At 42.1% G+C, this 12,645-nt stretch overlaps 2 protein-coding genes across 4 annotated transcripts in view; both read left to right on the top strand.

Moving 5' to 3' along the window:
* Eps15 (epidermal growth factor receptor pathway substrate 15) overlaps nucleotides 1-5,243 on the top strand; it is a 97,751-nt gene extending 92,508 nt beyond the window's left edge. For 2 of the 3 annotated variants that reach the window (XM_085686403.2, XM_085686402.2), the window contains 2 exons: nucleotides 434-615; nucleotides 3,047-5,243. In XM_085686403.2, the coding sequence (XP_085542529.1) occupies nucleotides 434-615; nucleotides 3,047-3,193 (329 nt within the window). In that variant the 3' untranslated portion in view covers nucleotides 3,194-5,243. The remainder of the gene's footprint in view (nucleotides 1-433; nucleotides 616-3,046) is intronic. The other variant, XM_085686404.2, reaches the window with a different exon arrangement.
* A 6,748-nt stretch (nucleotides 5,244-11,991) lies between these two features.
* Ttc39a (tetratricopeptide repeat domain 39A) overlaps nucleotides 11,992-12,645 on the top strand; it is a 49,367-nt gene continuing 48,713 nt past the window's right edge. The window contains exon 1 of the mRNA XM_085686407.2: nucleotides 11,992-12,147. Coding sequence (XP_085542533.2) covers nucleotides 12,095-12,147 — 53 coding nt within the window. The 5' untranslated portion in view covers nucleotides 11,992-12,094. The remainder of the gene's footprint in view (nucleotides 12,148-12,645) is intronic.

Below are 12,645 nucleotides of genomic sequence, written 5' to 3'. Positions count from 1 at the left end.
ATACCAGATAAAAGACAGAAGAAATTTGCCACATTTCAAAATCGCTTATCTTTGCTGCTACTAGTGTGAGGCTGCGGCTCTAGCAGCAGAGGCCAGGCTGTTTATTCTTTATCGATTTTCCTTATTTCTCATTATCTTCTTTAGGAGCATGCTTCTTTAAAGGAAGAAGGACTTAATCTTTGGACAAAATCATAATTCTTGGCCCATTTCCTCTTTTTTGTTTTTGGACTTTATCCGTTTAGCTGCCCCTGGTTTTTGAGAGAGGTGTGAAAACTTTGAGAACAGTTGGTGTGGCCATTTAAGGCAGTATTGAGAATATGCCTTGGACTCTCGCTCTGTGCACTGCCTGCAGTTCTTTAGTGCTCCCTGTGAACATGTTTTGTGTGCTTGTGTTTGCTGTGTCTGCTGGTTAATTTTAATGATTTTGATCCAGGGAAAAGACCCATCAACAAATTGGATTCTTCTGATCCCTTTAAACTGAATGATCCATTTCAGCCTTTCCCAGGCAATGATAGTCCCAAAGAAAAGGATCCTGATATGTTTTGTGATCCGTTCACTTCTACTACCACTACCAATAAAGAGGCTGACCCAAGCAATTTTGCTAACTTCAGTGCTGTAAGTACTGTGAATGGGCTGTTTGGGGGAAAATCTTTGCATTTATAGTTTGAAGAGTTGACAAAGATTTCTTGGTAGCCTTCCAAATTTGCATCATTTTACAAACATACTAAAAATTATCTTTTATTCTTCCCCCAAGCAAATTCTATTTGGTTTGGTTTTGCTGGTTCTTAGATGATTGCATTGCTCAGCTGATTTTAGTTGTCTTGTTTCTTCTAAATAAGTCATTTTATAAACCCATCTTTCAATCTGGGTAACATAAATATAAGTAAAATCTCGACAGTTATTATTTAGCAAATGGTTGCACATAAAGGTGATTTTAAAGTTTGCTGTCTGCCTACTGTTTATAATGCCAGTAACAAGCGTGTCTATTTGTAACTGTATGAGTGTTTATGTACAAAGCTTTAGCAGTTTCTAGAGACTGGTTGGCAATTTCTGCAAGAGGACAGTGTAGGGGTTCTTTGAATACAAAGCCAACTCCTTATTTACTATATTCACAGTCGTTTTCATGGTCTGTTGTTGTGGTTCTTTTGGTCTGTCTGTGAACCCAGTTACTGATTCATACTAAACTTGTGCTCTGCTGTGAAATAAACTGTCATTAAGATCTAAGAATTCTTTAAGAAAGTTGGATAAGTGCTATGAGAATAGCTTAAACAAGACCTTTATGATCATAGAAATGGAGCAACCATTCATGGAGACATCATATATTTCATCATTGCTCAGATAAAACAAATTTTTTAAAAATGAAATTCTTAGAATAGCTAACAAAATTTAATTTTCCCAGATTTTTTTCTCCACACAAAGTAACATTCATTACCACTGCCTATTCTATAAGAAGAATTTCTCTGCTTATTACCTTTTATCCTTGACTTTGGAGATTGGAGATTGAGTGGCCGAGGGCCCCTGGTCACAGCTTGCCTGTTGTTTTCTTCCTCTGAGTATTACTTGGGTCCCTTCACTAGTTATTTTGTCCCTGTTACTACTCTGTTTACTTAGAAAAGAGATGAGCAGAAATCTGTATGCACCTAAGGCAACTGCAGTACCTACCTTTTAAGTCTATACTCTTAGGTTCCAGGGGCATCTCCTAAGTGTGAAGGGACATGATAGAAATCCCTATTTTTAATATTGAAAAGAAATGGCAAGGCAGAATTATCTTCTATGTCAGGTGGAGGTTGAGTTGTTTGAAGCAGAGAAGAACAAAGAATTGACTTTCTTAGGAGATTGTGATCCTTGTTGTAAAATAACATTTTGGCAGTTTGTGATGTTCAGTTCATTATGTTAAATATGGTTCAGCAAGTCAAAACCTGGTTGGAATGAGTCTTAAACAGTAGCAGAGGCATTCTGCTTATTTCCTGCTCAGAGCCTCAGTACAGTACAGCATAAAGTAGCTAACAATAAAGTCCTCCATTTTCATTGTGAGGGATTTGGGAAGCATACCAAGAGTCTCATGCACACTACCAAAGCCTTCCAGATCATTTCACTTTTTTTGATGGCCTCCTTGTGTGTCAAGACTGAAACCAAGTAGAGTTTTGTATCTAGTTTCTACTGAAGTTGAAATTTAATTGTAATTACAAATATTTTTTCCAATCTAATCATCAGTATTAAGGTTTTGCTTAAACTGGATCATTTTAGTTATATAAAAGTGGGTTCAAAGTTTTTAAAGATTATCAGAATCTTCAAAATATTTAAAAATAATTTGGTTCATGTACTGTTTAATCTAGCTAATATTCATTCTTATATATAGCAGAATTTACCTGTTTTTGCTTTATAGTTTTGGGGTACCCTTGAAAGGCCAGGTAAGGCAGCTTTTCGTATCACCAGTGGCATTAATATTAATGATACATCATAATGATACATATGGTATGTAATCCTACCACTCAGGACACAGGCAGGAGGATCCTGAGTTTGAAGTCAGCTTGAGCCCATGTAGTGAGATCCTAACTTTCAAAAAAGAAAAGAAGAAAAAAGGTTACTATGTAATAAGTGATCACTAAAGTCTAAATAGCAAGCATTTTACATTGAATTGAAAGACTACACCACTCCTGTTTTTAAGTCTCCTAGTCTACACTAAATATTTCTCCTCTTTTGAGACAGAAAATCACTGTATATCCCAGATTGGCTTCTGATTTGCAGTCCTCCTTCCTCCGTCTCCCAGATGCTAGGACTGAGGCATGTGCCACCATGCCTGTAATTTCTATGTTTTAAAGTGATGCTTTTAATGTTTATTGTATTTTTATAAGCTTTTCTTCCCATAGATTACATTAAAATTTTAAACTCAACCAGAACTCACTAGGTAAAACATATTTTCAGAAAAACAAGGAAGTAACATTATTCCCAGAGTTCTCTAGGTAAAACAAATAGTTAATGCTCTTTTATAAAAAGTCTTCATTATTTTTCTCATTCATTCATCTTTTGGTCTTTTAAATGGCAGTATCCTTCTGAAGAAGATATGATTGAATGGGCAAAGAGAGAAAGTGAGAGAGAAGAGGAGCAAAGACTTGCCAGACTCAATCAGCAGGAACAAGAAGACTTGGAACTGGCCATTGCACTTAGCAAGTCGGAGATCTCTGAAGCATGAAGTCAGCAGTGCTGTTCTTGAATACTGAAGCTATTTACCATGTGCATCAAACTACCTATGAGCATGGGATACAAAACGTTTGAGAGTCCTGTAAATGTGACAAAAGCATAACTTGGTTTTTGGTTTTTTTTGGGGGGGGGGTTCTATTTTAACTGTGTCCTTTAATTTTTTCTTCCAAAAGCAGTACCCTAATTAGACAGCTTACTCTAGACCCCTGTTCTGGTGCGCATTTACAGTGAACTCTTGCCTGCTTATATATTTCCTGTAAAGCTAGAGCTAAGCCTCTGCGTTCTGGAACCTAGCAGATATAGTTTTGCGCTGTGCTGCCCTTGTTCTGTAATTCCTATGACAGCAGCTAGAGTTCTGAAGGTGTGCAAGTATTCTCCCTGAGCTGAGTGGTTGGAGGAGGGAAGGGAAAGAGCATCCTGTTACTTTCGATCGGTACAAAACATTAAAAAAGTAAAGTGCATTATATGTACTTCTGGAGAAAATACATTTTGTTATTTAGAGATGGGAACATACTCCCCACTGTTGAAAACTAGTTGAATTAAGTTAAACCATTATTGTTCTAGGCTCAAGTAATTCCTAAATAAAAGCATTAAAGCCTTGTGTGTGAAACACATTTTTAAAACAATTTTTTCTGGACCTAAAGAATTTTAAGATTAATGGCTGCATATTTCCTAGTTTAAAAAAAAAAGTGCTTACAAATAAAATTTGTAAGGAAATGTTCATTTTAAGTGCTAGTGAGGAAAACTTGTGACTTAAAATGCAACCTGTTAGTTTAAGCAAACACTTAGCCTGAACCCATCTGCCTTGGCAGCTGCACTGACCTTAGTTCAGAAGTGTCCTGAACTAGAATTGGAAAGTACTTTTGTTTTCATTATGTGTTTTGCTTCTTTAGTGGGGCCCAGCTATTTGCAGTGATTTAATGGAAGAAGTAACACATATCCTCTTGCTTTTTGTCCATATTAGTTGTTTCAATTACTTTGTTTGCTTGCTTTATTTTTTTCACTCATAAAATTGGAAAACTACCCCCCACACACCCAAAATCCTGGTTTTTAAATAGAAAAAAAAATAAATAGACTTTCCAAATTATCAGAACCCTGCCTTTGTTAAAAGCCCATCTTCTGCTCAACTGGCCATCTTCTGACAGCTGGCTTTGAAATGGACTGTGAAGTAGACTATAAATTGTATCTTTTTTTTAAACACAAGTTACTAATTTAGTGTTTTCAACACCAAGATAAAAAAAATGAACCTACAAACTAATTAAAAATTTTAATTTTTAAAATTAAGAAGTCAGAAGTTAAGGTGGTATTGAACTGTGTTAACCAGAGTAACTTACTGCCTGGCCTGTAAAGAAATTTACAGTGTCTAATCAGTCCATCTTGAAATGGTGCTTTTTTTTTCTTTACACACACTATTGAATGGCTGGAATTTAAAACAAACTTAAACCACTTTCTTGCACTGCTAACTTTTTTCTACTTTTGTAAATAAATATTTCAGCATAAAGTCAAACATGTGAAGTAAGGGCTGAATCCTAATCCCAAGGCTTTAGCAGTGATAGCTAATCCAGTGGCCTGAGTATTTGCTGCAGACACTGATTGCGAAGGTCAGGCTGGGAGTTGTGGTAGGCAGTGTTCTCTGTTCCCCTTTCCTCTCACGCTTCAGGAGAAAGGTAAGTTGACTTGAATAACCTTCTTTTGCACTGAGAAAAGTGAAAAATGTTTGAAATGCTTTAAAAAATTTTAATTAAAGAAAACTCTGGAAATATTAAATATCTGTAACTTATAAACAGCAACTTTTGATGTGCAGTAAAGTTTGCCCTAATCTCCAGTGCTCTTAGCTGAGTCCTAGAGACTCATCCTTGGTTAAGATGTGTATACTCCGTGGGCCAATATCATACTAAAATGTGTATATATTATATAAACATATCTATGTCTTCATGCTTGATTGTATAGGACGAATGTCTTAAGAGTCATTTGTGATGTTTTATGGTGTTGACCCTGGCTTCAAAGCCTGCGCTTGAAATAAAGATGAAGTTTTAACCATCTTTTACCTATTTGTTCAGCTTTATTTGAGCTCTATTCATAGAATTTTTCTCATGTTTCAAACTTATAAATTACAGTTGTGATTATGAGAATAATAAACATTAAGAAATAAAAGGTATACTATCTATCATTTTGCATTGAAGTTTTGCACTGTTTTCTGAGGAGGGACAGGTGTGCCATCAGTATACATTATCCTGTATAAAGTGTTTTGAACAGTATTATCTAGAATAAATAAATGTTGACTATCCCTTTTTGTTATTTTGTCCTGTTTTGTGAAAGGAAGCTAGGAAATGTGTCTACATAGAGATAGAGCCTGAGATCTGTGGTCGTGGCTCTGTTGAGAAGGACCTGTGCCTGTGTTCTTAGGAAGCTCCTGGTCTCGAATCCTGTTCTGCCATTTTTTGAGAAAGTAACTTACAGAAAATTCCTTAAGCCAGACTAGGTGGTGCATGCCTTTAAATCCAGGAGACAAAGAGACCTCTGAGTTCTGACCAGGCTAGTCACATGGCTAGTTCCAAGTCAGCCTGAGCTGCATAGTGAGACCTCTTTAAAACAAGCAACAGTAACAACAGAAGAAAGTTCTTTAGCTTCTGGTTCCCTTTACTTCGTTTTCTTCACTAATGAGTTAGACAGTTTGACTTTGGACGGTTTTCTTTTCTCTTTCTTTCTTTCTTTTTTTCTTTCTTTCTTTCTCTCTCTCTTTCTCTCTCTCTCTCTCTCTCTCTCTCTCTCTCTCTCTCTCTCTCTCTCTCTCTCTCTCTCTTTTTTTTGGTAGATGGAGGTCTTGCTGTGTCAGGCTAAGCTTCAGTCCAACTCAGTTCTGCCTCATTTTCATGAGTGGTTGGGATTATAAGCATGCACTACCCCATTCAGATTGATACCTTTTTAATATTAGTTCTTTTTCTTTTAAGGAAATCACCACCACCCTGGGTCCTCGTGCTTGCCAGACCAGCACTTCCCCCCTGAGCTCTTCTCCCAGCCTCACATAGTAGACGTGGTGGATGTGAACCCCTATGCCAAGCATTTTGTGTGTGTGTGCTTGTGTTTCTTGTCTAGTCATGGTAGGACTAAGGAGGGACAGTTTTTAATCACATTTTGGAAATGGGGGACCTAGTGCTTAGAAGGTTAAAGCAATATATGTTTGCATAGCTAACAGGTAGGTGAATTAGGAATTGAGTCCTGATCTTTGATTCCAACGTTGTATTTTGCATACCTTCCCTCATTTTGTGTTTTAAAAAAATGCTTATAGAAAATGATAGGAACTGGACATAGCGGTTACATTTTTAAGACCATCATGATCCTCGATGTTTAACAGATATGTGTCTACTTGGTCTTCACTACCATCACTGAAAAGGGCAGGCACTGTCTCATTTTTTCAAAAATACCCAAATGAGAACCCAAGAAACTAACTCCAAAGCTTAACTGCTACTTGTTGTTTGTTCCTAATAGAGACAAACCAGAGCAGAAATGCCACAAGACTTGTGCGGTCACTCGTAATGAGCCCAGTGTGGTGGTGCACACCCTTAATCCCAGCACCAAAAAGGCAGAGGCAGGGTGGATCTCTTGAGTTGGAGGTCAGGCTCGTCTACATAGAGTTCCAGGCCAGCCAGAGCTGCATGTTGAGACTGTTAGGAAAGATGGGAAGGAAGCAAGCAAGCACTGATTCTCCAAGGGCCTAGAACGGTGGCTCCGGTGGTCATGCGCATTTGCTGCTTTGGCATAAGACTAGAATTCAGTTCACCCACACTGATTGCTTATGACTGCCTGTGACTCCAGCCCCAGGGATCAAATGCTCTTTTCTGGCCTCAGATATGAACATACACATAATTAAAAGTAAAATAAATTTTCGATAAAAGTATCATCCAATTAATAGTCTTGTTTACCTTACATGAGTTGCTGACATGAGAATTCAGTTGTTAATTATTAACATTACCCCATAACTATATGGCAGAAAGGCGAGTCTTGCTTTTTATTAAAGGAGTCTAAGTTTAAACCAGGTGATGGTTTATTCCTAAAGGCTAGCATTCTGGATGCTGACATAGGAAAATTCTGGGAATTAAAGGTCAGCCTGGGTTACAAGTTTGAAGCAAGCTAAGACTTTGTCTCAAAAACAGTGGAAAGCAGTGGAGGGAGGGACCTAAAACTATAAGGCCAAAGAACTAACACCTAGCAAAAATGAAGAATAGCCAGTGATGATGGCTCCAGAGGAAGACCTGACTAGAGAAATAGAGGAACTGAGCGTGCGGCTCAGTGGGCAGAATGCTTGCCTGGAATGCATGAGGCCTCTGCTCAATCCATAGCATAAACTGGGTACGATGGTGCATGCCTGTAACTCCAAAACTAGGGAGGTAGAGGCAGGAGAATCAGAAGTTGAAGGTCATGTTTGCCTATATAGGGAATTCAAGTCCAGCCTAGATTCCATGAGTCTCCCATCCCAAATGAGATGGCTCAGTGGTTAAGAGCACTGGCTGCTTTCCAGAGGTCCTGAGTTCAATTCCCAGCAATCATATGGTGGCTCACAACTATCTGTAATGAGATCTGTCATCCTCTTCTGGTGTGCAGGCATACATGCAAGCAGAATGTTGTATACATAATAAATAAATCTTTAGGGGGAAAAAAAAGGAGGTGGTAGATTTAAAAAGTTTCAAGTAGCCCAGTGCAACCATACATTGCATTTGTGGGTAAGGAACAAGATGTCATGTTTCTGTGTCAGATCTCCTTGGTAACTGAGGAAATTGCTTTAGGGAAAAAAGTGTGAAGTCATCCAGTTGAGAAGTTTACCCTGTTATGCCTGAATCCTAAAAGATGAACAAATTATAGGATCACCAGGCCATCATAGTACTCGCTTTTAATCCCAGCACTAGGGAGGCAGAAACAGGTGGATCTCTGAGCTTGAGACCAGCCTGGTCTACAGAGCGAGTTCTAGGACAGCCAGGGCTACAGAGAGAAAGCCTGTATCGGGAAATAAATAAACAAAACTCATAGGCTCTGAGTAGATGTTAGTGAGAGGAAAGGGGTAACACTAGATTTAGCAAGCTGAGGATGGCCCGGAAGGCATATCAAATGGATGGTTGGAACCCACTCTCAGTTTATGATCTAGTAGATCAAGTGTAGGATCCAAGGCCACATGTCGTCTGATGTGTATTTAGAAAGGTTGAGTCTCCAAGACACTTCACATGGGTGGCATTTTTTACTTTAGTAAATTCAGTCCGCTCTAAAGTCAGACCTTTCTCTAGAAACTTGATTTCATCAGTAACTGAGGCAGCATCTATTAATCGAGTTGACAAGAATAGATGGAAGGACCGGAATGTCACTTTCCCATTACCTTCGTCACTGGATTTTGCCCACAGTAGATTGAATGAGTTCTTCCTTCCTGGTGCACAGGTCCGTCTTGATCTCAGCTACCTGGGTCACGGGCATGGTTTTCTAGATGAATGTGTTGATCAAGCTGACGCCTGGTTTGGCTGGTTGGTTGGCTGTCTATCTCTGTGGAGTAACTCTGCATACCTTTGCTTTTGAGTCATTGTGTGTATCTTTCAGTGTGTTAAAGGGCATCGTTTTAGATCTCAGGAGATAGAATTTGTCATCGAATATGTGCTGCGTCACAAGACAAAAATGAAAGCTGATTTTAAAAAATCATCAAGTTCAGGTCCTAGCGTTGTATATGTTCTGCATGAATGAATGATATAAAAATCATCTTGAGCCAGGGATGGTAGTATAATGCCTATAGTCTGAACTGTAGAGGCTGAGGCAGAGGATTGTCTGTATTCAGTACTCAGGATGCACTTTGTGAAAAAAAAATTGACTACCACAAGTTGCCTTACACACTCAAAAATGAGAAAGATTATAAGAAGATAGAGAATGTAATGATCCATTTTAAGAACATGTTGATCTCTGAATAAAGGGATAAATTGGATTTCCCTTAAAGTCATTTATATAGAATACTTTATTTTCTTATCCAGGGTGAAGTTATCACTGAAGGAGGTGCACAGAACACTGTTACCAGAACTGCTCTGGAGGTGGCTGCTCACCTGCATAACGACACTTGTAGTCTGTGTTGTTACTGTCCTGGTTCAGTGGTAAGAAAGGAGGACAGGGAGGTTAAGTAACTGGCCTGAAGCCAAGGTTTCAGCCTAGGCATTGGCTCTAGAGCAAATGGGGGATGGGAACAATATAACTATTCTACCTCAGGACTATTACCAGAAGCCAACTAATAGGAGCTTGGCAGAGTGGCTCCTAAGTGCCTACATCCTCAGAATGTGTATGGTAGGCGGGCAGGCAGGACTCACTGCCTGACTTCAGTCCTACCTCTAACACCCTCCCGGCATGTGCGTTGGACAAACTACTCTCTGCCCTGTCCACCTGTCTCAGTTTCTAAAGCTGAGCTGTGGAGATTGAACAGATGAACGGTTTTGTGACTAAAAGCTGTTGCTACTCTTGCAGAGGACTCTGGTTTAGTTCCCAGTACCCTCGTAGCAGTTCACAACAGCCTGTAGTTCCAGTTCTGGGGACTGGACATGCTCTTCTGGCCTCTCTCTGGGCAGTGTGCAGATGTGGCACACTTAGTACATGCAGCAGAACACCCAGACACATGAGAAGAAACCTTGAGAAAAACTGAGATGTAAAAGGACACAGGTGATAGGGCTGCTCTGAAGAGCGAGTTGAGTTTAAAATAATGCCGAATACCGTTCTAAGTCGACACTGAGAAGTGGGAAACACCCAGAAGGTTCAGAACCCTGGGTTGAACCCAAGCTTCTGACTCAATCTGAGAAGCATTTCTAAACTCTTGAGCTGAAGTGGGGGGGGGGGGAGCACTGACTCTTGCCCAGGTAGGTCTTGTTTTCCACATGGGAGCTGGTGTGTAAACCCTCCCTGTAGTGCCGGCTACTGATAACAACTACCTGTGTACCCGTCCCCTCATCCGCTCAATTGTGTAACTAGGTTCCAGGAAAGACAGAGAGGGTGCCTCTTCTGTGCCCTCAGATAAAAACCCAAAGGATGGAGCTTGGCATGGTGGCTTTTGCATGTAATCCCAGCACTTGGGAGGCTGGGGCAGGGAGAATTGTACAAGGGCAGCCTAGGTTACCGAGTGAGGCCGTCTCAACAAAAGAAAAATAGAGGGGAGGGAGGAAGGGGAAAAGAGGGGATATGAAGAATGAGACCGACTTTATGGATTACTACTAAAAGCATGTAGTGCCGGGCTGGTGACATGATTCAGCAGGTGAAAAGCACTTGCCGCGAAGACTGACTTGAATCCAGTCCCCAGAACACACATGGGGGGAAGAGCTAGCTGGAAAGTTGCCACTGAACTCCAAATGCATGCACAACAGTAAAATTATATATTATATATATATATATATATATATATGTTATATATATAATTAAAAATTAGTTTTAAAGTAGTTCTAAATACTTGAGAAAAGTAGACAAAACTGTAGCCTCTGTACAGGGAAACACTTCTAGGAGGAGAGCCTAGAAATCCACTGTCAATAGACTGGTCTGGAGAAGACTAGGGTCCTTATTCTCAAGGTTTCTTGTGTGAGTCCAGGGGAGCCCTGGCTGTCTTTGGTGCTCAGTGCTGCTAAGTTGAACCAGGCTCTATGGACCCAGGGGTTTCTAAAGCCTATGGGTATATGCGACCTAGAATGTTCACATCAGGACACACTAGTTTTGTAGTTCAATAGACAGCATTCTCGGGTTCTTATTGGCCTCCCTGGACACTGAGGTTTGTGCTCAGGGAAAGGGGGACATGTCACCTCTGCTCTGCCTAGCAGGGATGAGTGAGTGACTACCCAGAGGGTCTACTTGGGGCAGCTATCCCCGAGCAGGGCCAGAGACCACAGGCAGAATGGAACCATGGTGCATAAGGATGAGAGCCACCTAGTTTGACTCTTCAACGTGGCCTCGGAAAGTCAACTCCTCTCTGTACTTAAGTTCTGCCAACTGCAAAAGGGAGGTATGTGGTATTTAGTAAGTTGAAGATAAGATTTGCTGTAAAACGTGTGACTCAGAGGTTGGCATATTGAAAACTCCTAACTGGGAAGACTCAGTCACGATGCATCAGGCAGACGGGAGGCTTGTATTGCACAAGCACCTGGGATGCAGACGCTTGCAGCCCCCAGGCTCTTACAAGAAAGCCTTCAGGAGGTCATGAATCCAAGTGTTTTCAAGCTGCTCCCTGCCTACTCTTGTTGGCTGAGCTTGTATAAGCCACACAGTTGTCTGCTGAACTGCACTGGTCGGGTGCCAGAGTCCATTCTTCCTGTTAGTGGTCATGGAAGATGCTGAAAACGTACACGACCCACTGAGAGGCTGTCCCACCTCCCGCCGAATCTTGCTGTTCAGAAGTCCGGAAACTGGTGCCTGCTCTGGCCTGCAACCTTCATCCTAGCTTCACCCCTCCTAGCTCCCTACTACCCGCTTCCGTTTGTGCTCAGTGCCTGTCTCTTGGCCCAGTTAGAAGCTGTTAGCCCTGGAAAGGCAGTTGAAAGGGTTATTAGTGGAGCCACCTTTGTCAGGTAGAAACTCAGATAAGACTGTAGCCACCCATCACTATGGGGGCGAGGCTGTAAGCCTGCCACTGGCCCGGTGCATGATCCAGGACAAACTTGGCCCTCTCTGTGCCCAAGGATGGGTCTCAACCAGTTCGAGATTCGCGTCTGGTCTGGATGGAGTGGATGGGCTCTTGTCCCCCAGGCCTGCTGCAGGGATGTTTGCCAGGGAGGTGCCGCCAGGGCGGGGAGGAACTGGGCCCGCCCCGCGTGAGACGTCCAGGTGCTGCCACCTGAGAGTCCCTGCCACAGCCGTCACCGCGAGGGGCCGCCAGCGCCCCTGTCCCAGCCAGCCTGCGCCTATGGCCTCCTTGACCACCTGGAAGTGGGCGGCATCCAGGAAAAGAGACTGCAGGTACAGGTTGGCGGGCGGGCAGGAACTCCGCGAGGGCCGTGGAGTGCCGACGGGAGGGACAGCGAGGGAGCCGATTGGAGACAGCGAATCACTGCTGAGCTTGGGGGCTAACTGCTGCCCTAGGGCAGCCCAGGGCAGCCTGCATCCCCACGTGCTCCCTGCTCACCTGCACTAGCCTTGAGCCGGTTGGGTCTAAGGATAAAGCTTAAGCCTGGCTGCTAGTTGTCACTAGCTAGTTGTCACTGGGCGGGCCCTCGGGGCTTGCAGGGAGGAGGGCAATGACAGCCGTGTGCCCCACCTCCCCACACAAATTCATCATCCTTTTGGGTTGAGAGGGGCATCCTGATCCCCAGCCCCAGTTCGGAAAGATGTACACCAAAGTTCCCCCACGTTCAGCCCTGCAGGGATGCGTCATTGCTCTCTTCTGGGTGTCACTTCCCCAGCTTCCCGCAGATCCTAGCTGAGTTGGTGCCTTCAGGTGTGTTTGCTATCAGAAGG

This window comes from Myodes glareolus, chromosome 3 (genome assembly GCF_982192425.1).
Source record: "Myodes glareolus chromosome 3, mMyoGla1.1, whole genome shotgun sequence".
Lineage (NCBI taxonomy): Eukaryota > Metazoa > Chordata > Mammalia > Rodentia > Cricetidae > Myodes > Myodes glareolus.
Note: the sequence above shows the minus strand (reverse complement) of the source record. Positions and strands in the feature narration are given on the sequence as shown.